Below are 27914 nucleotides of genomic sequence, written 5' to 3' on the forward strand. Positions count from 1 at the left end.
TGGGCCCTGACGCTGCGCAGCTCGGCTCTGCGGCGTCCCGGGCTGAACTTGGCCCCGCGCCCTAGGCTCTCGCCGCGTGCCCGGGAGCTCTCGGAGCGCCGAGGCGCGGCCCCGCGTGAGGCGCGCACCTGCCGAGGACGAGGCGCGGGCAGGGGGTCGCAGGTTCCCCCGCGCCCCTGCTGCCTGTCCCTGCTAGCCAACCCCGGCCACTTCCCGGACGAGAGAGATGAAGTAAGCTGCACCCCACCCCGCTTGCTCTGGGCTGTGCGCTTCTTGCATCCGAGGACATGCTAGCCAGCCGGCCACGGTGGTGGCTCGGGTCCCACGGTGCTCGCCTGAGTCTCCGATCCTCCACCCGCACGCCCCTCCTTCCGCGGAATAAAGGCATCGTTACCCTACCCCACCCCTGCATGACCTGGGGTTGCGGTGCAGTTAAGTGGCGGGCCAGTAGGAGGCGGCCAGGCCCCTTCCCGGGTAGCCCTGGGGTCCCAGCGTGCCCTTGTCCCTGGGCTTCCTGGAACGTGCCTCCGAGAGCGAGAGCGAGAGCGAGCTGGTGCTTTCCCAGTGCTTAAGCTTTGGCAGTTGTTATCGCATGAGCATTTCCCACATACCGACGCAGCACATTCTTTTCCTGGGGCATGGGGCCTCTGAAAGTCGGCTCTCCTAGCCTTGAATATTTTAAACAGAAATTCCTTCCATATGGTTAGTCCAGTAGCCAGCCCACCCGCTCCACTGTGACCCCTGAAAGGTGATGGGGTTGGAAAACTAGGACGTCTGAAGTGATGCAAGGATGACCGAATCTTTGAGTTGATGAAGCTAATCTTTATTTTGGGAGCACATCCCAGAAAAGCACCTGTTTAAGAAGGGTATAGTGGTGCACACTTTTGATCCCAGCACTTCTCGGAGGGCAGAGGCAGGAAGATCTCTGTGAGGTTGAAGCCAGCCTGTTCTACCTTGAGAGTTCTAGACTATTCACACAATGAGACCCTACCTTAAATAGACAGCAGTGTTTGACTTGAACACGGCTCATTTTTAAGAATTCTGTATTTAACAAATAAATAATTTAATATACAAGACTATCTAACAGAAGGCAACTGCTGTTGGCTGTTTGGGTAGCTCAGGGAGCCTTTAAAGGAGAAAGAATGGGCTGGTAGAGCCCACCCATTCTCCCAGCATTTCTGAGACGGGCAGAAGAATGGGGAGCCTAAGCCAGCCTGACCAGACTAGCTACACTCTCGTCTCCAGACAAAACCAAGCCATAAGGGAGAAGCACAAAGACTGAGTTAGCCATCTATGGTCCAGTCCTCCGGATCTGTCTGGGAGCAGCTGTCCTGGGTTTCAAGTCAGCCAATCACTTACACCATATCCTCACAGAGTACTTTTTGTTCCCTGATCTGGCTTCTTCTGGCCAGTCATTAAGATAGGGTTGTTTATTCCCATTTTACAGCTAGGGAAAACAGCATAGGATTAAGCCATGGGTTTTGGGCTTCACGGTTACAGCTATACTCTTTATTCTTTGTAGTATAGGGCATCGTATAGCCTAGGTAAACAACAAACCTTTGAGTTAAAGCCCCAGTTTATATTTCTTTTAAAACAGTTTTTTTAAATTAATTTTTGTGTGTTTGTGCGTATGAGTAGTTTGCCTGCATATATGTAAGTGTGTACAGTGTTCACCAATGCTAGAAGAGGGTGTGGGATCTCCTGGAACTGGAGTCATAGGTGGTTATGGGCTGCCACGTGGGATGTGGAGAGTCAAACCCAGGTCCTCTGCAAGAGCCACATGTGCTCTTAAGCAATAAGTCAGCTCTTCTGCCTCATATGTTATGTGCGTGTGTGCACGTGTGCGTGTGTGCACGTTCACATGTCTAGAGAACAGAAGGGGAATTGGATCTCACGGAGCTGGGGTTACAGTGAGCTGCCATGTTGGTTCTGGGGACTGAATCTAGGTCTCCAGGAACAGCAAGTGTTAAGCAAACTCTCTAGTCCTCCTTCCCCGCTCCCTGTTTGGTTTGTTTTAATTTTGTCTGTTTATTGTATGTGTGAGGTTGGGTGTTTTATCTCCGTGTATATCTTTGTACCACATATGTCCCTGGAATCCTCGGAGGCCAGGCAAGGACTGGAGTTACAGATGGTTGTGAGGGGTCGTGTACATGCTGGGAATTGAACTCGGGTCCTCTGCAATAGCAGCAGGCACCCTTAACTGCTGAGTCTTCTCTCCAGCTCTTCTTTCTTTTGTGAAACAAGGTCTTGTTTTCTATCCCAGGTGGGTCTTAAGCTCTTAGTTCTACCTCTCCCTCTTCAGACTTGCAACCCCCGCTGTCATGTTCTTTATTCTTCTGGCCAGATGTTAGACTTCTCAAGGGCTAAGAAGGGGCCACCCCAGCCCCATACTTCTTCACTCTTCCCTGTGATCAAATGGAACAGCTGAGCTCTCATGATCCATACCTTGAAGTTTTTCTGTAGCAAGGTGGTTCGTTGGTTTCGAGGTATTGCAGGAAGTAAGTTCCCGGTGCTAACAGTGGTAGAAGCTAGTGTTTCTTGAGAGCCTGCAGCTTGCCAAGCATAGTGTGCCAAAGTGCCTTACGTGGATCATCATGTGTGTGCGGAACGGATTTGCTTGTCTGTTCTGTGGTTGAAAACAAAAGAGGTTAAAGACTGTCTCAGGTCACCTAGCTGCTGAGAGGCACAGAATTGAATCCCAGATTGTATACTTAATGTCTTAGCCCACAGGGCCTGTCAGGTTTCAGTAGGGTATCGACAGAATGTCCTCCTGATAGCAGAAGGAGGGCATGTGAAGTACTAGTGGACATGGGGCCCAGAGCAGTGTTCAGCCAGCTGGCCTATGTGAGCAACCACCGGCAGGAGAACCAGGAATGTCTACGCCAAGCTGCTGTCTGCCATTCTGTTTTGGGGATCTAGCCACACATTCTTTCTTGTCCTTTTTTTTTTTTTTAATTTTTATGTGTATGTGTGAGGTTTTGTTTGCACCATGTGTGTACAGTGCCTTCAGAAGCCAAAAGAGGGTACTGGATCCCCTGGGGCTGGAGTTACAGATTGGGTAGGTGCTGGGAACTGAACCTGGGTCCTCTGCAAGAATAGCCAGTGTTCTTAACCGCTGAGCCACCTGCCCAGCCTTTAGCCACACATTTTGTAGAGCCATTAGAGATTAGCTCTACGACCAACCTGCTTCCATCCACGTTCTGCCACCTCTGAGTTGTCTGACCTTCAGCAAGGTAGTTTAGCTTTCTGTGTTCACTGCTAGACAAACGGTTGATGATCGTGCCTATCTCACAGAAGTGTGGTGAGGATAGAAGGGTCTGTTACTGCCTAGCATTTGGCATATGGCATACATGCCATAAATAGATCACAATACTAATAGCGTTGTCATAAGCAAAAAGCAGCTGCTGGTGGGCTGCGGTGTCGCGGTGCTCGCAGTGACCGCTACAGCCTATTGTTTCCGTGGCACCATGCAGCCCTGGGTATCTTGTACCGGAGGTTACAGTGATCCTGTGTAAACGAGATTGATTTTGTCGTTAGCAAATATTTCTGGGGAGCTTGCTGGGTGCCTGGCCATGAATATTTTGGATGTGGGAGATACTGCACATCCTTTCCTTGTCCAGTGAACGTACCTTTCCCTGTCCAGGTGGGACTTGCCTTCTTGGGAGGAGTGCGTGTCAGGCAGTAAGCAAGCTAAGTGTAATTATCATACAGCGTCTCAGCAAGTGTTAGAGACACAGGCTGGGGATATAGCTCACTTGGTGAAGTGCTTGCTTAGCATGCATAACACAGCCAGCACTGCATGGAACTGAACATGGTGACATGTGCCTGTCATCCTAGTGCTCAGGAGCTCGGGGGCGGGGGGGGGGGAAGGAAGAAAAGAAGTTTATGAGTCTGGAGAGATGGCTCAGCAGTTACCAGCACTTGCTGTCCTTGCAGAGGACCTGAGTTCAATTCCCAGCACTCACATGGCAGCTCACAATGTCTATAATGTCCATTCCAGGGTGTCTGAAGCCCACTTCTGGCCTCTGCAGGCGTCAGGTAGACCTGGAAGGAAGGAAGGAAGGAAGGAAGGAAGGAAGGAAGGAAGGAAAGAAGGAAGGAGGGACTACAGAGAGAAATAGAATAGGAAGTAGGCATGAGGTGGAAGTGGAAGTTTTAGTATTTTGTGGAATGGTCTGAGATAGCCCGACTTAGCAAGCGGTCTTGCTGAAGTTGGTGAGGTAATGGGCCATGTGAGTACCTGCAGGGGAATATAGCTCAGAGAGAAGAGCCAGAATAAAGGCCCGGAGGCAGGGGGATGGGCAGAATAGTCAGAGGTCAGAGAAATGATGGCAAGAAGCTAGACCGTGTAGACCCTTTCCTACCAACACTGAGGGTCACTGTGGCCCTGTGCTAGACTCAACTCTGCAGGGGTCACAGGAAGCTGTAGGAGCGGAAGGGAGTTCTGTGGTAATCCAGACAGAGGAGACAGCAGCAGAGACAAAGGCGGTGAGAGATACTGTACTCCAAACCTGTATGGCCTCTGTTGTGTTTGTGTGTGCACATGCGTGTGGACACATGTGGAGCTCAGAGAACAGGCTCTGGAGCTGGCTCTCTCCTTCCACCCTGCAGTTCCTGTGGAGTGAACTCAGGTCATCAGCCTTGGTGGCAGACACCTGGGCCAGCCCCCAAATAGGATTTGAAGGCGGACACCGGTATTTGCCAACAGACCTCTAAGGTTTATGATCTGAGTATGTCTGTGTGTTTACTGGGACTTGTGGAGACTGCATTTGAAGCAGGTTGAGAGTCGTGGTGGTACATGCCTGAAATCCCAGTGCCAGGGAGGACAAGGCTGGTCCATACCAGGCCTGAGGCCAGCCTGAGCTACATAGAGATGCCTTGTTTCAAAAAACAAAGAAGCACAAACCTGAAGAAAAGGGGAAAAGGGGAGGGGAGGAAGGGGGTGATTTAGATCTGTGGTTAATAAAGCAGGTTGGATTTGGATGTGAACCAGTTAGCATTCAACTAATGTGATCAGAGGATCTGAGTGTGAGTTAATTGGGAAAGTCCAAACTGGAAATACCGGCTTGGCAGCACAGATAGCAGCTGGCTGGTCAGTGCGGAGCAGCTGCTATGCAGGAGGTGGGGGCTGGGCTGGGGAACTTGATTTATGTTCTTTGCCAATATCTGGGTTCTAGATGTCACAATATCAAGCGCATATATGACAGCAAAAAGTGATCCCACGATCAGGAAACAGTAAAGTTTGAGTGTGTATTGACCTTTGCTCTTAATGGAATTTGGTTAGTTATTCGTTTATGTAACTTCCCTTTAACTGTGTTTAACAACCAGCTGGGATAAGACCCGGAAATTTTGCAATCAAACATTGCAAAAAGGTACAAAGGGGCTTTGAGCGCTCCTCAGCGCTTGCAGCTACAGAGGAGGCCAGGGAAAGGGCTGTTTGAACGTAAGATAGCCTCATCTGGAAGCACTGGTCCCCAGATTGTCCTCGTGGGGGGGCCAAATGCAGATACTGGTTGATTGACACCAGGTTGTATTCTTTGCCTGCACTGGTAAGTTTGGCATTGGAGCCCCAGAACTGGGGGTGGGGGGTGGGACAACACTTGGCTGATAAGGATGATTTTATAAATGTTCTTTCATCTGTGTTCTTGTTCCTTTCCCAATCCTTTCAAAATTAGTATTTATTTTTATTTTATGTGCATTGGTGTTTTGCCCTCATATGTGTCTGTGTGAGGGTGTTGGATCCCCTGGAACTGGAGTTACAAACAGTTGTGACCTGCCATGTGGGTGCTGGGAATTGAACCCCAGGCCCTCTGGAAGAGCACCTGTCTCTCCAGCCCCCCAAATTCTTTTTAAAAGTTCAGATTCTGAGGCTGTGATTAGAGACACCCCTCTTTTAGCCCCACCTATAGAAAGCAGCTTTGTCAATGATATCTGAGAGGGTAGGGCAGGGAAGGGGGTGTAGATAATGGCCCCTGATCTCTCACAGGTCATTCTCCCACCCTTGTCTTGTCATAAAGGCTGGTAATTAGCCAGCACCAGCCCTGCCTCTCGGTGTTGCTGGTCTGGGCAGGGACAGCTTTGGGGTGGCTGTCCATGTGCCCCTTTCCTGTGTGGGTGATAGGAAAATAGAGCTGGACTCTGCCCCTGCTCACCATGGCTGGCCAAATCTGTCTTTCCCCTTCTGGAATGTTCTCAGGGCCTTTGTCTAATGGGTGAGTCTCTTCCGGGATGACCTGTCAGTAGGTGGGGTTGGGGAGCCAAGGGTATTGGAATAAGATGCTTGTGTGCACGCACGCTCAGTCCTCATTCTAACATGAGCCTGTCAGAGTAATGCACTGTCACCCAGAGGAAGCCCACCTGCCTTCCTGTCTGCTGACTCCCACCTCCTCTATTTTATCTCCTGTGCCTGCATGCCTGTATGTCCACCATGTACATGCTTAGTGTAGGATCCCTGGAACTGGAGTTATGGATGGTTGTGAGCCACCATGTGGGTGCTGGGACTGGGTCCTCTGCAAGAGGAACACATGCTCTAAACTGCTGAGTCATCGTTCCAGCCTCCACCCTACCCCCCCCCCCCCCCCCCCCCCCGCTTGTTTTTGTTTTTGAAGTGGAGTTGCTACGTAGCCCAGGCTAACCTGGAATTCACAATCCTCCTGACTCCTAAAGGCTGAGATTGTAGGCTTGGCTCACCAGGTCCTGTGCCAGATGTTTCGTGAACAAAATTTGTTATGTATGAAACCACGTCTTCCACACTCTTCTGTTGGTGTGGTTGTTGTTGTTGTTTTGGTTTTTGAGACAGGATTTCTTTGTGTATCCCTGGCTGTCCTGGTCTCATTCTGAAGACCAGGGTGTAGACTTGTCTCTATATTTCATGGCCCCGTGGGGTCTGTCCCCTCTAGCACTTCTGTGCTTATATAAATAGGTGGTAGCATCTCCTTGACAGTAGGGTGGGGACCTCCCTTGAAATGTGTGGAACCAAGGGCCAGAAGATAACCTGGGCACACTTAGTCCATCACCCAGGCAAGGAAGCGAGGAGGCCTTGGCAAGTTGAATGCCTTATTCAGGCCTGTGTGGTTGTTTAGGATGGGGGCAAAATGGTGGCTATGAATGACATTTCCCCTGTCCGTGTTGATGTCTGTCCTCTCTCTCCTCCAGTCCCTCAGCCTGTTAGTCATGGCTTCCTGACTGATTGCTTAATTAGACAAAGAAAGCAAGGGAGAAGAAAATTCCTAAGTGGGCATTTGGTTTCCTGCTTCTTGACCAGCGCCCGTCTGTCCGTCGTGTGTGCAGCTCTGGAAGGTGTATTTCCTAGCCCCTTCCTCTCAGTCAGTGTAGGGCCCAGAGGGAGAGGGCGGGAGTCAAACCACTCAGACCACAGCTTCTGAAGCAAGAGGTGGTACAGCCTGTGGGGAGGAGAGCCAGAGGAGCCCCCAGGTTTCGCTGTCCACATCTTGGGAGGCTGAGACAGCTTGTGAAATTGGTGACAGACTTTGTTCTCCAGGGCGCTCCAGGGCAGGGTTGGCTCTCTAGCCCAGAGGTAAGGGGAATGGCCCAGGTTTCCTCAGAGCAATGGCATTGTGCCATCCTAAGGCAGGCTTTATATTTAATTTGCTTCCTCCCTTCCTTCCTTCCTTCCTTTCTTTTTCTTTTTCTTTCTTTCTGTTTCTTTTTCTTTTTTCCAAGACAGATTTTCAAACTACTTGTGTTATAGGCTGGCTTGGACTTCTGAGCTCTCTGGCGTCAACCCCCAGATACTGGCTTACCAGGCGTGCATCACAATACCTGGACTGTTTAAGTAATCTAATTAGTTAGCATTTGTCTAGAGTTCATTTTAAAAACTTATTATTTTATTTAGTGTGTGTTACACGTGTGCACACCATTCACTTGCCAAGGCATGTGCATGTAGGTCAGAGGTCAGACCCAGGGAGTCGGGTTTCTCCTTCAGTCCTGTCAGCTCAGGGATTGGACTTGGGTCAACATGCTTCTTGGTTAGCAAGTACTTTTATCCACTAAACCATTTCATCCACCTGGGGGAGGTGAGGGGAAGTGGAGAGGGAGGGTAGGACGAGAGAGAAAGAGGGTAGAGAGAGAATGTGGAAAGAAGGAGAAAGGAGGAAGAGAGGGTGGGAAGAGGAGTGCAGTTTCTTGTTCGTTTTTTTTTGGTTTTGGGAGCCAGAGTCTTACTGTGTAGCCCAGGCTAGGCCTGAACTTTCAGTAACCCCCCTGCCTGCTGGGCTGGCAGGCATGTGCTGTCATATGTGGTTGTGTAGGGTTTGTTTTGTTTGCTCTGGCTTGGGTCACACACCTCATCTATTACTCTTTGCGGCCCTCCCCTCCTCGGTTGGTCGGTTGGTCGCATGGCTATTCTAACGTAGCACTAGAGCCTGGCTGGGGCCTCCTTCCTGTTAGGTAAACACTCTGCCTCGGGCTGGAATCCTCAGCCCTTCTCTTCCTCCTCATTTAGCGTCTCTTTAAATTACCCGGACCGACCTCTGTTGGCGGCTCAAGCTGGCCTTGAGCTTTTGACCCTCATGCCTTAACCTCCCAAGGGCTAGGATCACAGGCACACACACCACCATGCTTGGCGTCAGCCATGTTTTGTAGATTGTGTCGGTTCCCTGTACTAGGCATGCTGAGCCCAGTGCTTGGGACGAGGGTTAGCCTGGTAACTTGGGCACTATGACTTTGTCATTGGCTCCTGGTCATCTCCTCAGCTGTATTATGAGAATCGTGTCAGAACCAGTGGGGTGAGAAGTACAGCTTCATCCCCCAGGTCATGCCCGCTGCCATAGTCTACGCAGGACTTCTCATCCGAAGCCATTTTTGATAAGGAGGTGGGTGAAGTAGAGGGTCTAAGGCCCGGCTCAAGCAGGACTGTGCTGTCCTAGTGATGAGCGTGGAAGGCTGGGCGTGTGCTTTTTTTGCTTTTCCTTTTGTGAGTGTGGGTGTTTCCTGTGAAGTGTGTGCATGCTTGGTGTCTGTGGAGGCCAGAAGAGGGCATTGGATCCACCCCACCTCTGGGACCGGAGTTACAAACAGTTGTAAACCGCCACGTGGGTGCTGGGAATCTAACTCTGGGAGCAACTAGGATGTTTAGCCACTGAACCGACTCTGCAATCCCAGGCATGTCTGCTTTGACGCTGACGTCCTCTGTGCTCAGTGTTCTGGAACCTTGCCCCTCAAAGTATGCTCCTGGGACCCAGGCATCATCAGCTCCTTAGGCCTCGCCCTCATCTTCTTTTTTCAGACTCTGCCTTTTAAACAGTTCCCTGGAAAATTCAAGCACACAGTACAGTTTGAGCTATACTGTTAGGGTTAAAAAACAGGCCCGTCCTGAGAACAAGTAGCGTGTATACCACCCACGCCGATCTCGGAAAGAGTATTTACGCAGGGGTTTAGTAATCACACTGTTGAAATACCCAGTGTTGCTGCTTCGGGAGTTCTGGGAATGCAAGAGAGAAGACTGGTTCACTTGGGCACTGGGTCCGGAACACACACGCTGTCCGAGGAAAACAGTATTAAGCAGAGAACCAGAAGGCAGTGTGGGCCGGGTTCCACCCATCCTCCTTGTCCTCAGAGAGGTGGCCTTGGCCCCCCTGCCCCACCTGACAGGGCTCCCTAACTTCCCCCTGTACCAGCACATCCCGAGCCCTGGCTCCCAGGACGGATCAGGAGTTCGGAGTGCTTTTTGCCAGCTGGCGCCACCTCCTTCTCCAGGCTGTTCTCTGGGCTTCAGATTTCTCCCGCACTGACCTTGCAGCTTCTCCTTCCCCCAGGGCAGAGGCTGCTGCCAGCTGAGAAAGAAAGGCTCAGGTGCCAAGGACAGGAATTGAGAAGCAGAGGAAAGCGTGACGCTCAGATCCCTTCTGTGTGCTTGGGAATAGGTATAGATGCAGGAACTGCAGGTGAGGAAGGCTGGGCCCTCTCAGGTCCTTTGGATGGATGGACCATTCATCTTGTGGATGTGCCACAGACACTATTATTGGGCCTTTGCCCTACTTGGGTGTCACTAGAGCCATCTTGGGGAGGGGTCCCCAGAGAGATGAGGAAGGAAGGCTAGGACTAGGTAAAAGCAGGTGCACGGCTCATACCTGTAATCCCAGCACTTCAAAGGCTGAGGCAGGAGGATTGCCATGAGTGTGAGGCCAGTCCTAGGCTACAGAGTAAGACCCTGTTTCACACACTCATAACAACAGCAATCTATAGAGGCCAAGTGAATCCCAACTGAAGAGTGCCGGTAGGCTGGCCAGCGCTGTGGGGCCTTCTGTATGTTCGACGGTCTCTCTGGACCCCAGTTTCCCATCTGTTCATGTTGTCTGGTTTACGAAGGGTGCTTACCCGGTTCTGTACTTGCCCCTTCATCTTTCCACCTCCAGCCTGAACCCCATTTATCAACCTCCATTCTTCCCTTCCTTCTGCCTTTTCCCAAAGTTCAGGTTCAGTGGAGGCCTGGAGGGCTGCGGTGATATAAACACAGCACTTGGCCCTGTGACTTCAGCCAGAACAGAAGGCAACACAGTAAATACTCAGGTGCTCCTGTAACTCGACCCAGGCCTCTTGCCTGGGAGGGCATGCTTGCCTAGGGAAGACCAGTAAGGCTTGTCACTCTGTCACTATGGAAGCTTCATTCCACAGCACCTCAGCCTGTGCTGAGGAATCCCAAGAATACTCAGATCATTGGGTTGGGACTGGTGTGCTTTTATACTGAACCATCTTTCTGGCCTCCACAGTCTGGTCTTAGGTGCTGTCCCAGAGCCACTATTAGTTGTGACTTTTGCATGATGCCCAGCAGACACTGGAAAAAGCTGAGTGGTGGGTGAGAAAGGACAGTCATGTCCTCTCACGGTCCAGCCATTGGCCGGAAGGGTACCTGGTACTATTCCTGACCTAGGGTTCTCCTGCTATCCAATTAGCCTGCACTCATGGCTGAGACTAACTGTGGTTGTGGAGTGGACGACTCCTCTCTCATCACCATGGACCTCTCTGGTGATTCATGCCATTCTCCGATCCTCTGAGCAGCAAAACGTGCTGGTTCCACTCAGTGGCCTAGGACTTTCCTGGACACAATTCCTGCTTGCAGAGCAAGCTCCCTACATACTTTTGGCATGGAAGACAGACTGCTGGGGGGAGGAGAATGCCGGAGGACTATAACATTTCCCTGAGAAACAGGTGGCCATTTCTCGCCAGGCAGGAAATGTTTGATGTCCTGTGTTCCTTCTACATCCTAACCTCCTGAACCATGTCTGATCCTTCCTTGTTCCTTGTCTGCTCTTCCCAGGCACACAGGCATTTGGAAGATGCTTGTTGCAGCAATGTGCTTGGCCCTTTTGGGCTGCCTGCAGGCGCAGGAATTCAAGGGACATGTTTCCATAATCCTGCTGGGAGCAACCGGGGACCTAGCTAAAAAGTACCTGTGGCAGGGCCTGTTTCAGCTATACCTGGATGAGGCTGGGAAGGGCCACAGTTTCAGCTTCCACGGGGCCGCCTTGACAGCCCCCCAGCAAGGCCAGAAGCTCATGGACAAGGCTTTGGAGTCCCTCTCCTGCCCCAAGGACTTGGTACCCAGTCAATGTGATGAACTCAAGAGTCAGTTTCTACAGCTGAGCCAGTACCGCCAACTGAAGACAGTGGAGGACTATCAGACTCTGAACAAGGACATTGAGACCCAAGCCCAGCAGGATGGGCTCTGGGAGGCAGGCAGGATCTTCTACTTCTCGGTGCCGCCCTTCGCCTACGCAGACATTGCCCGTAACATCAACAGCAGCTGCCGCCCACACCCAGGAGCCTGGCTACGGGTTGTTCTGGAAAAACCCTTTGGACATGACCACCTCTCAGCCCAGCAGCTGGCTTCAGAACTCGGAAGTTTTTTCCAGGAAGAGGAGATGTACCGTGTGGATCATTACCTGGGCAAGCAGGTGAGCTGCAGCTTGGAGCCTGGCATGGCTGTGCTAGGTGGTGTATCATGGAGCCTGGCATGGCTGTGCTAGGTGGCGTATCATGGATCTGTCATTAGGAACTCGCTGCCAAATACAGAACTGAGCTCAAGAGTGTTAGGAACCCTCAGCCTCGTGGTCTTCCTGAAGGAAGACAGGAAAGATGGAAGTTGGAGAAACTGGTGGAATAGCAGGCAGAAAGGACCAGTCGCTATATCCTAGTCTGGGCTTCCCAGTGAGGGTATACATTCCAATTCCCGCATGTTGACCTGGGACTCTGATGTCTGGATCTGGCTTTCATTTGGGGATGTTGTGGGAATTGGATTTAGCTTTTTAAACCCCTCACCCGTCTGCCCTTTTAAAATAGAAATATTTTTTCATCTTGAATTCTGTCTTGAGGCAAAAGGCCAGTAACAGTTTAGAACTGAATAAGGGAAGCCGTGTTCCACAAAGCCTAGGACACAGGAGCTTGGGACGATCAGGAAGATACAGGCCTCGGGGCTGTGCACTCTGGGCTCATCATGGCTAACAACAGAGCGTGCACTGTACCTTGGTACCCAGACTGCTGAGCTGGGCCTCGTACTGGTCAGGGAGTTGACGACCTGGACAGGTGTTTGGCTTTCCATCCAGCCATTTGCATTTGTCATGGTTAGAGTCGCAAGACCAGGACCAGCCTTGTTAAGGTTTATTGACCTGGAAACAAAAAGGGACAACATTAAATGTATACACTTTGAAGTTTTTCACGTTACAATTTTGTCACTAAATTATCTTATTGAAAGTGGATAGTCTTAAATGATAGGGATCTTCTTTCCTTTTTTTTCCATTGTACTGCAGATTGAACCTGGGGTCTCACACATGTGAGGCAAGCACCCCACACTGAGCTATAGCCGCAGGAAAACAGTCAATTTACAAGTTGTTCTTTCTTGGCTGGAAACTGTTTAGGTCATTTTGTCTAGAGTATCTCTGCTGAATTGTGAGACCTGAGGTGTAGGAGCCATAGTCCCCAGAGTGTTTTCCCCTTTAAGTGGAGAGGTCTGAAGCTCGAGGGCTCTTCCTTTACCTGAAAGAACCTGGGATGACCAGTCTTTCTCCCTGACAGGCAGTGGCTCAGATCCTACCCTTCCGAGATCAGAACCGCAAGGCCTTGGATGGCCTCTGGAACAGGCACCATGTGGAGCGGGTGGAAATCATCTTAAAGGAGACCATCGATGCAGAAGGTGTGTGAGAGTTCTGGCACTCCTTAGCCTTGCCTGCCTGGTGTTTGGTGGCACTCCAGGCCCTGCAGTCTGGAGTATCAGCCAGGCCTTTGCACCAGGTCCAGCTCAGCTTGGAGGGAGGGTTTCTGTTAGTATGTAACCTCCTTCCAGATCTCCTACCATGTGCTGCACTTTTTACCGGGCCAACCCGCAGGGTGCCTAGTGACAAAACCCAAGTTGTCATTGATACCCCAGGGGGGCATCTGGTCCAGTGACATTCACCTGGTGGAGACATTTGAAACATCTGACACGTTGTGTCGGCGGTTACCCCAGGCATGTTTTAGTGCGTGTGACACATTTCTGTATATGTGTGTGTGTATTTTTAAGACAGGGTCTCATATAGCCCAGGCTGGACTCAAAATCACTCATAGCCAGGGGTGACCTTGAACTTCTGATCCTCCTGCCTCTACATCCCTAGTACTGGAACTCTAGGTGAGCGTTACCACACCCAGCCAATGTGGGTCTTATGCTAGTGTAATAATGGTGACCATTGCAGCTTTGTGATTACTTGAGTGATGTTGCTACATGGGAAATGGCAGCTCTCCTATGCTCTCCTGTCTCTCAAGTGATCTCTAGCATCCTTGGTTATTCTGGGAGGCCTTCACGGGCCACTCCCTCCTGAAGGCAGACTTCCCTTGCTCTCTGTGGAGCTGTTCCTGGTTTTCGATGGCTTCTTTTTCTCTCTTTCTCCTGTGCCAAGAGGGCACCTGTCTTACAACGTACTGTACACATGGTATCAGTCCTGGGTTGGGGGGCAGAGTATTGGGCTCCTCTCTGCCTCTAGCTTGGTATCTTCAGTGTGTCACTTTTCCATCTCACGCAGGAGTAGGTTTTTCAGATGATGACAGATACGGTTCCTCTGAGCTCTGGCATTCTGCAGTGTTAATTCACAATGTTTAGAAGTGTGTGTGTGTGTGTGTGTGTGCACGCGTGCGCGGGTGCATCTATGCGCTCGTGCACCTGTGTCATGTGACCTTAGGGAGGTTAGAGGACATCTTTGGAGTTGGTTCTTTCCCCCCACGTGGCTCCTGGCTATTGAACTCAGATCATTACTCAGGCTTGGTGGCAACACATTTACTCACCGGGTCATATTTCAGGTCCTGTTATTATAATTAAAACTATTTTTAAAATTTATTTCATTGTTTTATGTGTATTCATATTTTGCCTGGATGTATATGTGTACCGGGCACACACCTAGTGCCCCGGGAGGTCAGGAGGGTCTCCTGGGGCTGGAGTTGCAGACAGTTGTGAGTCACCCTGTGGGTGCTGGGAACTGGATGCAGATGCTCTGCGAGAGCAGTAAGTGCTTTAACCCCTGGGCCGTCTCTCAGGCCCCTGTTATTACAATTTTGATCACCACATTTACAACTTTGGCTCTTTCACCATCACCATCATTATATAGTAATGATTTAAGAAGCTAACTGTCACTGTGTCCCCAGTAGCCACATTAGGTGGGGACAATTACTGACCTTCTGTAAGAGAATCAGAATGGTGCTGTGTCCAAGGGTCCTTGGCTGGAGTGAAGGTCCTTGGCTCCTAGGTCAGCAGTGTGGCCTTACCTCTCACGCTTGGCACCACTGCCCAGTGCCACTGCACCCCCCCCCAGATGTGTGCCTGCTTTTTGCAGCTGCAAGAATCCCCAGAGGCCACCCCCTTTCTACCCCATAGCGTGACCTGGCTAGAACAGAGCGCTCCAGGCTTCTGGACCAATGGTGTGTGTCTGTCCTTCCTCTCCTCCACCTGTACTTTCTGCTTTGTCTTTCTCCCCAGCCCCTATCCCTGAGCCTCTGGCATGTCTCCTTTCTCTTGGTGTGTGTACTTGGCACTGAAGCTCTGGGCAGGGTCGGGTGAGAAGCTCCAGTATGGAGGCCACAGGCAAACTGTGGGAAGCAGGTGTGGAGTGAGGGGCAGGAGGCTAGGCAGGGTTTGACAGGCATCTCTCCATCAGGAGGGACTGATCTCTGCCCTCCAGGATCCACGGTCTTCCCTTCTCACGGGTCTCAGGAAGTCTTCCGAACCCTTTCAGGTGCCTGATGTCCAAGGAGAGTGTGCTGGGCCTTGTTCTTGCTTTCTCTGCAGAGCTGAGCTGCAGATCTGGCACTGAGAACTTGAATCCGATGGGTGGTACAGCGGCCACTCCTGAGCCAACCAATGGTGGTGTCTACACTTCTTTCTGCTGTCCAGACTTAGTCTGTTCCTGCCAAGGCAGGGAGACAGTGTCTCGCTCCCTCTCCCTGGGGTTCTTCCCTGTGCTCACTCCGTGTGTCTCCTGCACACACGTGTGCAGGTGTGTCTGTGGTCCTCTCACCTCTACTCTGCCTGTCTCCTGCCATGCCCTTCATGCATTGCACAGCCTCTGTGTATTCTTTGCAGTTTCCATGGAGACTGGGCCCAGGCAGACTACAGTGTTACAAAGGTGCCCCTGGAGGTTACAGAGTGGAAGCTGGCGGACAGATAGACAGACAGGTGGACAACTGGGCAGGTGGACTTGGTGAGGCCAGTCTGTAGCAGCGAGGGCATGGGTCTGACCCATGCTGCTACCAGGGTGGCTATGCCCAGAGACAGGTCAGGGGCTGGCTATGTGGCTCCTGTAGTAAGTGGTTTGACTGTTCCTGCACCTCCAGCATGGTGCTCTTCCACACAGTGGGAGAGGAGGGCAGGTAGCCAGGTCGTGTGTGTGTGTGTGTGTGTGTGTGTGTGTGTGTCCGTGTCCATCCCATCTAGTGTGAGATGGGGACTGCTGTGATGGGCTGGTCCATCTGGGCTTTCTTTCATTTAAAATTGTTTTGTTTTGTTTGAGACAGTGTCTCACAGTGTAGCCTAGGCTGGCCTTCATCTTGCAATATAGCTCAGGCTGGCCTTGAACTCATAGAAATCCTCCTGCCTTGATCCCAGACTTCCAAGTGTTGGGGTCACAGACACAAACTACCATTAATGACTCCCTTTTTCTAACACTTGTTTTTTTGCAGCTGCCCAGAAGGACTACTGCTGCCTGGGTTTGGGTCTCTCAGGTCTAGGCATAGGTCCAGAGCAGTCACTAGTGGGAAACTGTGCTACCAGACCCTCAACCCAGTAGGAGGGCCTCTGTCTCGGCCATGTTGGCAATAGATTGAGCAAACATGAGTGCTGGGAAGGCAGGTCTCGAGGACACCCTGAGGAGTACAGACAGAGGCCCCAGGCTCAGTCCTTTCCCCCCTATCTGACAGGACTGTAGTTCTGCCCAAGTGCCAACATCTGGGTTGACCATGGGTGAGGGCCACCCTGTTGGCCTCAGCCTGGGCTGAATGTTTCCAAGACTGAATTCTGAGTCTTGAAGTCTGGATTTTAAGGGGGAAGACCAAGGTCACAAGCCATTTCCTGTCCCTCTCCCCCGACCCCAACCCATTCACACTCTACTCCTACTTAGGGGTAGATGCTGGGGTGTCTAAACTGTACCCTGCCTTCTGGAGAGGCAGGGGTGCTATCCAAGCCTGTCATTCCCTGCTCCTGCCCCTGCTTTGTGCTAGACATGGGAAGGGACTTCTGAACTGCAAGGTCGTTGGCTCTTTCTCTCCCACCCCCATCCACCTGGGTGGCAGGCAGCAGTTTCTCCAGCTCCCTCCCCTCTACGGCTTCTGCCGCAGCCTTTGGCTCAGTGGAGCTTACTGCAGAGGCTGCTGCAGAGGCTGGGGGCACACTGGAGGAGGAAGGAAGAAGCCATCCTTCAGGCTAACAACACCCCCTGCAGTATCTGACCTGGGTTCTCCCCACAGGAGACCTGAGGTCCCTCAGTGGGGTCTTCGGATGCAGCAGCATTGGCTAAGGAAGTGACCTTGGCCACATTGCCTGCTGCATTGAAGCAATGAGTCCAAATGGCTGCGCAGACAGAGGAATCGGGTCTTTCATGACAGAGGTTCAATAGTCTATGTTCTGGGGTTTGAACCCCCAAGCTCTTATCCATTGCATCCTCAGCTTCTCCATGCCCAGGCACTCCGAGGTTGGCCTCTCTCACTACCTTGTGCTCAGGGTGCTCTCTACTGACTCAGTTTCCCTCTGCACAGAAAGCTGTTTAGAAACTGGGAGTAGGGGAGGGGGCATTCCCCAAGGCTGCCCCTGCTGCGGAGTATCGCTGTCCAGGCACCAGGGAATGGCATGTGATACATGTTCATCCCTGGGGGTTAGGATGGCTGCCCAGTGCCTCTCACCAAGAGACCCAAACAGCCCCGCTCCTCCCAGGTAACACCAGCTGTTCTGCAGTCCTTCTGCCCATGTGACAGAAGGTGCTGGGCACTTGCTCAGCAGAGCTGCGTCCCTTCCAGACCATCTGCTGTGCTATCTGCAGGTTGAGCTGGGGCAGCTGCAGCTTCATTCCCAGAGCCCGGGAGAGAGAGTGTTGGGGGGAGGAGAGAGAGAGAAAGAAAGAAAGAGAGAGAGAGAGAGAGAGAGAGAGAGAGAGAGAGAGAGAGAGAGAGAGAGAACAGTCAGCATCTCTTCTCGGTTCTCACCTTCCTTATTTTTAGTGATCCCAGAAGACATTGGTAGGAACTGCAGCTAACTTTTGGTTGTTTTTTCCTCTTTGTCTTGTTAAAATATCTATTTTTTTCCTGGGGACCCCAGCTCTCTCACAGCACAGAAGCATAGGAGGTGGTTACTGGTTCGGTTCAGTAGATGTGACCCTTGGTTCAGCTTGTAAAATGTAAAAGCCATCCTAGCTGTTCTCTGGGTGATTTTCTGTGTTAAATTAGATAATGTCCATGGGCATACTGGACAAATAGAGGTTCCCCCCAAGTTCATGAGGAGAGGATGATCTTAAAATGCCTGTTCCAACCAATGATGGCTTAGCGTGTGGTCTGTAATTGGTCTATAATATTCTTCCTGCTTTCTTAAATCTCCCATCCATATCTCCATGTATTGACAATCTGCATAATATATTTTTAACAGATCTATATTTTTGTTCAGTTCTATTTATATCACAGAATATGCTGTATAAATTCTATAACTAGGCATTTTGGCTGTTTCCAGTGTTTGCTATTTTAAGTAGTACTTTCTGAATTTTTTTTCTTTTGAGATCAGATCTACCTTCTGTAAAACTTATCATTTAAAGTTCGTGACTCAGTGTGTTGTAATGCTTTTTGCAATATCGTGAAGCCAGTATTTACTTCTAGAACATTCGTGATCGTTAACTTTTCCCCCTCTTGTATATTTCTCCAGTGGAGTCACTGGGCCAAAGGTGACAAGCAGTCCCAAGCCGTCTCTGTCCTGTAGATGAACAGGATGGCAGAGGGCAAAGCCGCTAGGAGTTGAGTTCACGGGGGTCTTTCTTCTAGCTGGCCAAACCGCTTGCACTTCCTCTTTTCTACGCTCTAAATTTTAGCTTGTAACCTTTAACCTAGAAAAGGATGTGCAAAGCCAGTAGAGATCCCCTTTAGGAAAAACAAATACGTTCCGACAGCTGACAGGTCTTGCATTAAGTCAGCACACTGAGTACCGGGAAAGCGTCAGCTCCTGGCTGTCCACTCTGCTGCTCAGCTTCTGATCCCGCCCACTCAGCCTCTGACCCCGCCCACTCAGCTGCTCAGCCTCTGACCCCGCCCACTCTGCCGCTCCGCCTCTGAGCCCTGAGCATAGCCTCTTTCTCCTTCACTTGTGGCTCAGGCTCCAGCCCTGATTCTTCAAAGACCAGGTTGGGAGCGAAGCCCATAAATCCACGGGCTGTGCTAAATACAGGCGCACTCCCAGAGCTTGAAATGAAGGAGTAAAGGAAACACTCCTCTAGTCAGCAGGTAGTAACCCCCAGGCATGCAATCTCCCCAGAAAGGAGGAGTGGGTGGATAAAAATAGGAAGAGGGCCACTCGGGGATTTAGGAAATTAATGAATAGTAAGCAGATAGCAGGCTTTTAAGGACTCTGGTGCCCTCTCTCCATCAAAAATTCATCTGTTCTTCAAGCCATAATTGTCCTCTCTTTGCTTAAATCTGCTCTAACCCATTGATTTTTATCAAGTATGGGTTTTCACATTTGAGCATCCCTGAAGCTGGGTTTGCTGTTCAGGGTACCAGGCTGAGCCAGCAGCCCGCTTCTTCCTGAAGTTATAATTAGCCATGTCCGAATTTCAGGCTTGGTAAAGCCGCATCCACATCGCGTCGTCATCTTGTGCCTCCAGTGACCTTTTGGGGACTCACCGAGTGTCCCATGAGTACTCCTCCGAGTCAGAGATTTCAGATGGACACCATCAAGGTGTCCTCACAATTTCCTCATGAAATGCCAACTGCTGTTAAAAAGAAGTATTTTTTTTTTTCATGTGTTGGTTGTCTTGCTTGAATGTATGTCTGTGCACCACATGAGTGCCTGATGCCCATGGGGGTCAGAAGAAGGTGTCTCACCTCCTGGACCTGGAGTTACAGATGGTTGTGAGCCACCATGTGGGTGTTGGGAACCGAACCCTGGTCCTCTCTGCAAGGGCCACAAATGTTAAGCCATCTCCAGCTCCCCTACAAGTAGCATATATGTGTGTGTGTGTGTGTATGTGTGTGTGATTTTTTTTTTCTGAGACAGAGTCTCACTGTGTAGCTCCGGCTGTCCTGAAACTTTCTCTGTAGACCAGGCTGGCCTTGAACTTACAGAGATCTAACTGCCTCTGCCTCTCAAGTGCTGGGATTAAAGGCGTGCGCCACCATGCCTGGCTCTACTTCGTTTTCAGTAGTTTTGCATGTGTGTTTGTATATGTGTGTGCAGTATCAGTGTGGTCAGATGAGGGCTTCAGATCCCCTGGAGCTGGAGTTACGAATAGTTGAGGGTGTGGGAACTGAACTTGGGTCTTCTGGAAAAGTGGCAAGTGCTCTTAACCACTGACCCATCTCTCCAACCCCCACTCCCACTGCCTTTTAGAATTTCATTATTTCAAGATAGCCACCATGTCTGTCCAGCAAGACGGGTTCTGAAGACTCAGGACGCCTGCTCAGAACAAACATTCTCAGCTTCACAAGTCTGATATGGGATCATTTATCTGTTTGGGATTAAATAGTAACTAGATTCCAGGTAAAATAATGCTTAGGGAACACATGAAAGGTAAATTAACTATGTAATAAGACTTACAAACAGTTTTTACTTAAATTTTAATTTTTTTCCTCCTGGGAGTGAGCCCAGAGCCTCAAGCATGATAAATAAACATTCTACCAGTGCCCCACCAGAGCTCTTACAAGTTCTGCCCTTCAAAACCCTCTAGTACATTTATTTATTTACTTATTTATTATGTGTATGTATGGGTGTGTGCATGCCATGGCACACATGGGGAGGTCAGATGGTAACTTATAGGAACCGGTTCCTCTTTCCATCTTATAGGACCTGTGGACCGAACCCAAATTCTCAGGCTTGTGAGCAAGCATGTTTTCCCCCCCGCTAGCTTATCCCTGCAGCCTCCCACCAGGCATTTAAAAGTGCTTTGCCATCTCCTGTGTGTGTCTCCTTGGCCTCTATAATATTTTCTGTCCTCTGTTCCCAACTTTGAGTGTGCTTACTTCTGTTTGTATGTTTGTACACTTTTGTGTGCACGTGTGTGTACATACATGTGCTTGTGGGGAGCCAGTTTTCTTCCTCAAGCACAGTCCATATTATTCGTCTTGAGTTAGGGTCTCTCTCTGTGTATGGCCAGTCAGCTATTCCTGGGCCTGGAGTGCTGTCCTCGGTGCTGGAGTTCCCGGCATGCCCCGCCACAGCCAGCGTTTGACATGGCTGGGGATCTGAACTTGCATGACCAGTGTGTTGCTGACTGAATCATCTCCCTGGTCTCAGCCAGCGCTCGACTCAACTCTCTTTACTGTTATTATTTGTGTCCATCTCCTTAAACAACACGCTGTCAGATCCGTGAGGAGCCACACGCTGTATATCAGCTTTTTGTTTGCTTGGCTTTTTTGTGCTGCTGAGGTTGGAGCCCGGGACCACGTGGTGCCAGGCAGGGCTCTGCTGCAAAGCCCCACCCCAGCCTTCTTTTCACCTCTTCACCCTGCCTCCCTTTGCAAACTTCGGGTCTCCTTTCTATTCTGCCTCTCCCAGCTCCTCCTAATGTCATCTCTTCAGCCCCCATGTCCTCTCCAAATAAGTTCCTACTTGATCAAAGCAATGCCGTCTCCCTGTGAGATGTGCCAGGATGTGTATGCATCCATTCCTTCTGCGGTCTACTGTGTAGCCCATACACAACAGCTTTGTCTCCATCACGGGCCTCAGGTGCAGGCATGAATGCAGCATGAAGTGGGCTAGAGAAGGCAGGCCTGCAGTATTGGAGGCCAGAGCTCCTAGGTTCTCGGGGTGCACAGGGATTAGTTAGCTACACTGCAGCATGCATGGCAAAGCATTTGGTAAGTGACTGATCTTCATCCCATGCTGTGAGGTTTGCTGTGTGAGTGAGGTGGTGACTGGACTTGGTGTTTGCAAATTGGGACATTCAAGCCTGTGATGACGGTAGGGGTACACCTGAATCCTGTGCTTTAACGGTTGTATCTGTGTGGAAGTCAGGGAGAATCAGAGCTCACATGCTTTAGTCCTGGCCCTGGTCACATGACTCCTTCCCAGGTAGAACAGAGGTAAGCAGATACTTGTCATGTCAGACCTTCGTGGTTCTAGAGTGACATATGTCAGGTGCTTGGTGGTGCCCCAGGTTACAGGTGGCAAGCCTCACCATCACACTGGCCCACCTGCCAGCCAGCCATCTCCACCTGGATGTTTGCAACATTGTAACATATGCATGGTTTCCTTGCAGCCACTGGTTCCATGCCTGTCCTTCCATCTCTGAGTGTTTTGATGGCTGCACTGTTGCTCTAGACCACCTTCTGAGTCTGCCTCTGCTCCTTCCTTTTCTTTCACCATCCTCTCCTTGTCCATTGGCAAGTCCAGTCATCTGAAAAGACTCTAACTCCTCAGTCACTGCTCTAGTGGGAGCCTGGCCATCTCTGCCATCTCTTCCTGCCTCTACAGCCTCACCACACAGCAGGGTCCTGCTCTTGGTGTGGCTTGGGCCTGCTCCTCCGTGGACATCCAAGGTCTCCCCTCCAGCACCTCCTCTTGCTTCCCTGCCCAGCCCCGACAGGCCCTGTCTCTCCTACCCTGGGTCTCTTCATCTGAAACGCCTTTGGTCTCCACGACCCTCTGACACATGTCACAGGTGTTCCTTGGTCTTCCTTCCTCTTTCTCTCCTTTCCATTTTGTTGTATCTCGGCTAAGTGTACTCTTGCACTGGGTCATAGGGTGATGTTTTTAGCTCTGTTTAGTGGTAGGATGTACAAACCAGTCAGCGAAGTAGCCCCCATTAGGAGGTGGTTGTCAGTGCCAGCACCCAGTCCTCTCCAGGCTGTCCCGCCTCTCATCTTGATCAGGTTGCTTCACCTGCTGGCCAGTGCCCAGGGCGGGAGGGCAGGGCAAGGAGGCTGGCCAAGATCCAGAGATGTTCCCGCCCAGCCCTGAGACGAGAACCATCTCAAGCACGTTCCTGTGATGCCCGGAGGGATGATCCCTTCTCTTAGGATAATCGCTGATGAAGGGCGTTTGCCCCAATCGTCCCCTTTCCTGGGTCATGTTGAGGCTTGCTGTGCCACACCTTGACATGGGTTCTTTGCATGGCAGAATGAGGATGCCAGGACAGTGATGGGGTAGCATCTCACCAACCTTGGGGACCCTCTGACAGCCCCCCTGTCGCTCAGGTCGGGCCAGTTTCTATGAGGAGTATGGCGTCATCCGTGACACGCTGCAGAACCACCTGACTGAGATCCTAACGCTGGTGGCTATGGAGCTGCCCCACAATATCAGCAGCTCAGCCGCCGTGCTCCAGCACAAGCTCCAGGCCTTCCAGGCCCTGCGGGGGCTGCAGAAGAGCAGCGCCATCCTGGGACAGTACCAGGCCTATAGCGGACAGGTGCGCCAAGAGCTGCAGAAGCCAGACGGCTTCCAGAGCCTGACACCAACCTTTGCAGGTAGGCACCAGGGCTGGCATCTGTGGGGCCACCGCCAGCTGGAGGCAGCTGTCCCACCAAGTACCCTTTGCAGTGTGGTAGCTGGGACTCTAAGAGATCTTTTCAGTGCATGGTGGTCACCACCTCCTAGGCCTGATGCCAGCTTAAAGCTGCAGGTCACCTGCTTCAGCCTCCGTTCAGTCCCAGAAAATCTGTGGGTGCCACCTTTGTGGGCTGTGTTTATCGCTTCTATAATGAGGTGCAAAGTTCTACCCAGCCACAGTCAAGGAACGCTCGCTCCCATGGACAGATACCACACTGGCCATCGGATACCTGCTAGAGCTACCTGGAAAGTCCCAGGAGTCTGGGGAGACCAGTTGGCTCTTAGCAGGCAGAGACCATGGGCATAAGACAGCCCCTGCATTTAGAGCCCATTTGATGTGGCAGACAGTATGTGTGCCTCACCTCAGTCTGCACACACCCACAAGTCAAGTGGCTATTGTCCTTGTACGTGAAGGCACAGAGACAAGTGAAAAGGCTCGACTTTGTATGTAGTATGTCATGACTCCTATGACTGTGGCCTGCACACATGTGCACATGTTATTCCCACCCCACGGACTCTTGCATCTCCTCCCCACCCACCTGGCCCCCACTCACGCTTGCCCTTGTTTTGGCATCCTGGGGAGTTCACATCAAGAGACCTGCTCTTCCTCAGGACGCCGCCCTTACCCATCAAGGCCCAACACGCCTCCCACCCCTTCTGCCCAACCAGAGAACCTTCCATGGCAGGCACCAAGCCTGGTTAGACCGGGGGTGGGGGGGACCTCAGAGCGCTGGTGTTCTGGCTGTAGAATTAGCCCCACAAGCTGCTTCCAGCCCTGCCTGAGAAGAGGCAGCGGGAGGCTGAAGGCAAAGCAAGACAGGCTGGGCAGGGGCGCCGGGTGTTAGGTGGGCTGCAGAGCCCACTCTCAGACTGTGATGTCACTGTCTGCTCTTTCCCCAGGTGTCCTTGTCCACATTGACAACCTGCGCTGGGAGGGTGTCCCTTTCATCCTGATGTCTGGCAAGGCCTTGGATGAGAGAGTGGGCTATGTTCGGATCGTGTTTAAGAATCGGGCATACTGCACCCAGAGCGAGAGGCACTGGGTGCCAAAGCAGAGCCGGTGCCTGCCACAGCACATTGTCTTCTACATTGGACACGGTGAGCTGGGCCACCCTGCCATCCTGGTCAGCCAGAACCTGTTCAAGCCCTCTCTACCGACTCAGAGCTGGAAGGAGGTGCAGGACCAGCCTGGGCTCCGCCTCTTTGGTCGTCCTCTGTCTGATTACTATGCCTATAGACCTGTGCGGGAGCAAGATGCCTACTCCACCCTCCTGTCTCACATCTTCCACTGCCGAAAGGAGTCCTTCATCACCACAGAGAACCTCTTGGCCTCCTGGGTCTTCTGGACCCCGTTACTGGACAGCCTGGCCTTTGAAGTTCCACGCCTGTACCCAGGGGGAGCCGAGAATGGCCAGCTGCTAGACTTTGAGTTTAGCGGTGGTCAGCTGACCTTCTCCCAGCAGCGGCTAGAGGTGCTGATACCAGAGCTAGGGTCAGTCCCAAAGCCCAGTGACTTCCAGGTCCTCAGGGCCCAGTATAGAGAGAGCCCATTGATTACTGCCTGGCCAGAGGAGCTCATCTCTAAGCTGGCCAGTGACATTGAAGCCACCGCGGAGCAGGCGGTACGGCGCTTTGGCAAGTTCCACCTAGCTCTGTCAGGTGGTTCGAGCCCCATAGCTCTCTTCCAGCAGCTGGCCACGGGGCATTATGGCTTCCCCTGGACCCACACACACCTCTGGTTGGTTGATGAGCGCTGTGTCCCTCTCTCAGACCCAGACTCCAACTTCCAGGGCCTGCAGGCTCACCTGCTGCAGCACGTCAGGGTACCCTACTACAACATCCACCCCATGCCGGTGCACCTGCACCAGCGGCTTTGTGCTGAGGAGGACCAGGGAGCTCAGACCTATGCCAGCGAGATCTCGGCCCTGGTGGCCAACAGCAGCTTCGACCTGGTGCTCCTGGGCATGGGCACCGATGGGCACACGGCCTCTCTGTTTCCACAGTCTCCCACGGGGCTGGATGGTGACCAGCTGGTGGTGCTGACGGAGAGCCCGTTCAGGCCACACCAACGCATGAGTCTCAGCCTGCCCCTCATCAACCGAGCCAAGAAGGTAGCTGTCCTGGTCATGGGCAGGACAAAACGTGAGATCGCCATGCTGGTGAGCCGCGTGGGTCACGAGCCCAAGAAGTGGCCCATCTCAGGTGTGGTGCCTCTTTCTGGACAGCTGGTTTGGTATATGGATTACGATGCCTTTCTGGGATGACAGGAACATCCTGGGTTTAGTCATTCTCAGCCTTTCTCAGCCTTTCTCTCAGCTGCCCAGTGTGCCTCAGCTGTGTGGAGCCTGGTACCAGAGTCAGGCCCCAGAGAAGGGAGGACAAAACTCTGAGCCAACTTCCTGGACCCACTGGTTCTGTGGAATTACAGTGCCTGCACATGGAAACAAGGTAGAGCCCTGGCCTCAAAACCCAGACAGGAGAGAGACTAAGGCCCCGGGCAGTTACACGCCAGTATCTTCAACACACCGTAAGACCAGGTGAAGCCTCCATGCTTAAGAACCAAAGTGGCCTGCCAAGACTGGCTCATGATATTTGAACTGGTCTCTGTGGGAAGAGGGGCCAGCATTGGTGGGGAGAAGGGTGCAGAGACTCCTGGTGAATGTCTTGCTCTGAGCCAGGCCAGAAGAGGAGACATGATCCTGGGACTGCACCGGGAAACCTGCCTCTTCTGGTATCCCTTCATCCCTCTGTGCAGCTTGCTGAGATCCTCCCCTCCTTCCAGCAGCTTCTGTCTCTGGGCCAGACATCCACTGTCCTCAGTACTCCCCATTACCCCTCAGCCTCTCCCTCTCTACAGACACAGACACTGCCACGTCAAAGGTTCCCTTCAAATCTAGAGACCAGGGCTCCCTTTCCCACTGAGAACTGTCCTGCCATCACTGGGCTATTGGGCATCTCTGATCTAACTAGACAGGATGGCTCTGTCTGCTCCTGGGCCGGGGGTGAGTCCAGCTCACAGCCTCTTTCTAGGACTTATGTGGCCAATTCCAAGTCTCAGGATAGCCTGCAGCTAGCTCTCCTCACACTACCTCTCAGGGGCTCCAAGCCTGGCAGTGGTCCCTCCCCTGTCCGGCATCTCCACATTTCTTGTTGACTAACCTGGTACCACTGGGAACACTATAGGCAGCTCCTAACTTCAGCCTCCTCCGGGGCTTTGGAACTTTTATTTTTTTTAAAAAAAGAAAGCCAACAACATAAATGTTTCAGGGCACAGACAGTTTTTGTTTCAGTCTCCTGCTTAGTCGTGTGAACAAGAGAAGGCCCAGAAGGCTTAGGATGGTCCCTCCTCAGTTACCTGTGTGCCAGTCACAGAGTCTCCATGTCCTTCAGAATTTTCCCAGAGAAGGGTTTTCCTGTGATGAGAAGCATCAGGAAATCTGTTCCTCTACTTTTAATTGATTGTACTTTCTCCTGGGCAACACATGGGAGAGAATTCTTGCTTTCACTAGAGATGTGTACACAGAGTGTAGTCTGAGCTGGGGCTCTGTATGAAAGGCACTCTTGTTAAAATTCTGCTTACTCTGGCCTCCAGTGACCCAGACTGACAGAACACCTCTATTCTAAGAGAGCTATCCTTGGCAGAGAAGAGGACTGCCCTGGGGTCCTTTCCTGGCCTGCTTTGCTCAGGCTTGGATGCAGGTAGTTGCAGGTGAAGTTCCACCTTTGGCCATGTGGGGGAGCCCACGTGCCACCACTCACATTCCACCCAGGAGGCAGGTTTAGTGCCAACTGTCTGCGTTTTTTGCTCTCTGCCTCTCTGGCTTCTTAGCCCAGTGCATTTTCATCTGTTCTTTACGAACTCGGCCTTCTGCAGTTGCAACATCAGAGAGGAAGGGGCCCTGCATGCCTCAGGAGAGAGGGTGCACAGGCTGTGTGTCACCATTCTGAATAACAGTGAGTCACTCCCCAGCCTGAGCCTAGAATGTCCTGTTCTTACCCAGAATGACTCGCCTCTGTCTGTGGGGAGTCTGCACAGGGAAGGCCAGTGTGGGGAAATACCAAAGATGTCCTTTCCAGAAGCAAGCACTAATAAAATCTCATTGGAAAGGTTGGCGAGGGACATTGTCCATGTTCTTTGGTGTGCACCTGTGCGTGCCCTTTCCCCTTCTGCCCCCAGATTAGGAAGGAGTGATGCTCAGAGCCAGGACCACGGAGGATGCTGCTCTTCAGACCTTCTGGACCACCATCCACAGCAAGCAGTGTGCTTTCTGTCACCAATCAGTCACATCTGTGTATAAATCTGAATCTTGAGTCTCAGGAAGGAGTTCTCAGCCTTAAGTCCTGGGATACCCTCTTTTTTAAAATTTTTCATTAAAGAAATTATTGCTTACAAACCACTTACGTTGAGTTGATAAACAGTGTGATGAACATAGCCTTTGCCAGCTTCCTGCCTGTCTGGAAGTGGAGGTCTGAGGCTGGGAAGGGAGGACAAGGTGTGCAGGTCCCTGGGGGAGGGGAATGTGTGGTCACTTTGTATCTGGGACACAGCCTTCCCTCCCGAAATCACTTCCAGATTCCCCAGGGAAGTGAGTCCTCTGTAGCTGGCTTAGCTCTGGCCTTGCAGGCCCTCACCCTGGGCTGGCTCTAACCCCTGGTGGGATCTGCTAACCACATTCCTACTTACTCCCTTGTTGAAACAATG

General features: G+C 51.7%; 1 protein-coding gene across 2 annotated transcripts; it reads left to right on the top strand.

Moving 5' to 3' along the window:
* Positions 1-30: 30 nt before the first annotated feature.
* Positions 31-27609, top strand: H6pd (hexose-6-phosphate dehydrogenase/glucose 1-dehydrogenase). Of its 2 annotated transcripts, none has more exons than XM_034502955.2 (5): positions 31-231; positions 11279-11915; positions 13033-13150; positions 22861-23130; positions 24113-27609. In XM_034502955.2, the coding sequence occupies exons 1-5, from the start codon at positions 227-229 to the stop codon at positions 25474-25476; spliced, it is 2394 nt and encodes a 797-aa protein (XP_034358846.1). In that variant the 5' UTR covers positions 31-226; the 3' UTR covers positions 25477-27609. The 2 variants fall into 2 exon arrangements, with proteins under 2 accessions (XP_034358846.1, XP_034358847.1); XM_034502956.2 differs by lacking the exon at positions 31-231 and adding an exon at positions 5357-5549.
* The last annotated feature ends 305 nt before the right edge of the window (positions 27610-27914 follow it).

This window comes from Arvicanthis niloticus, chromosome 5, assembly GCF_011762505.2.
Source record: "Arvicanthis niloticus isolate mArvNil1 chromosome 5, mArvNil1.pat.X, whole genome shotgun sequence".
Classification (NCBI taxonomy): domain Eukaryota; kingdom Metazoa; phylum Chordata; class Mammalia; order Rodentia; family Muridae; genus Arvicanthis; species Arvicanthis niloticus.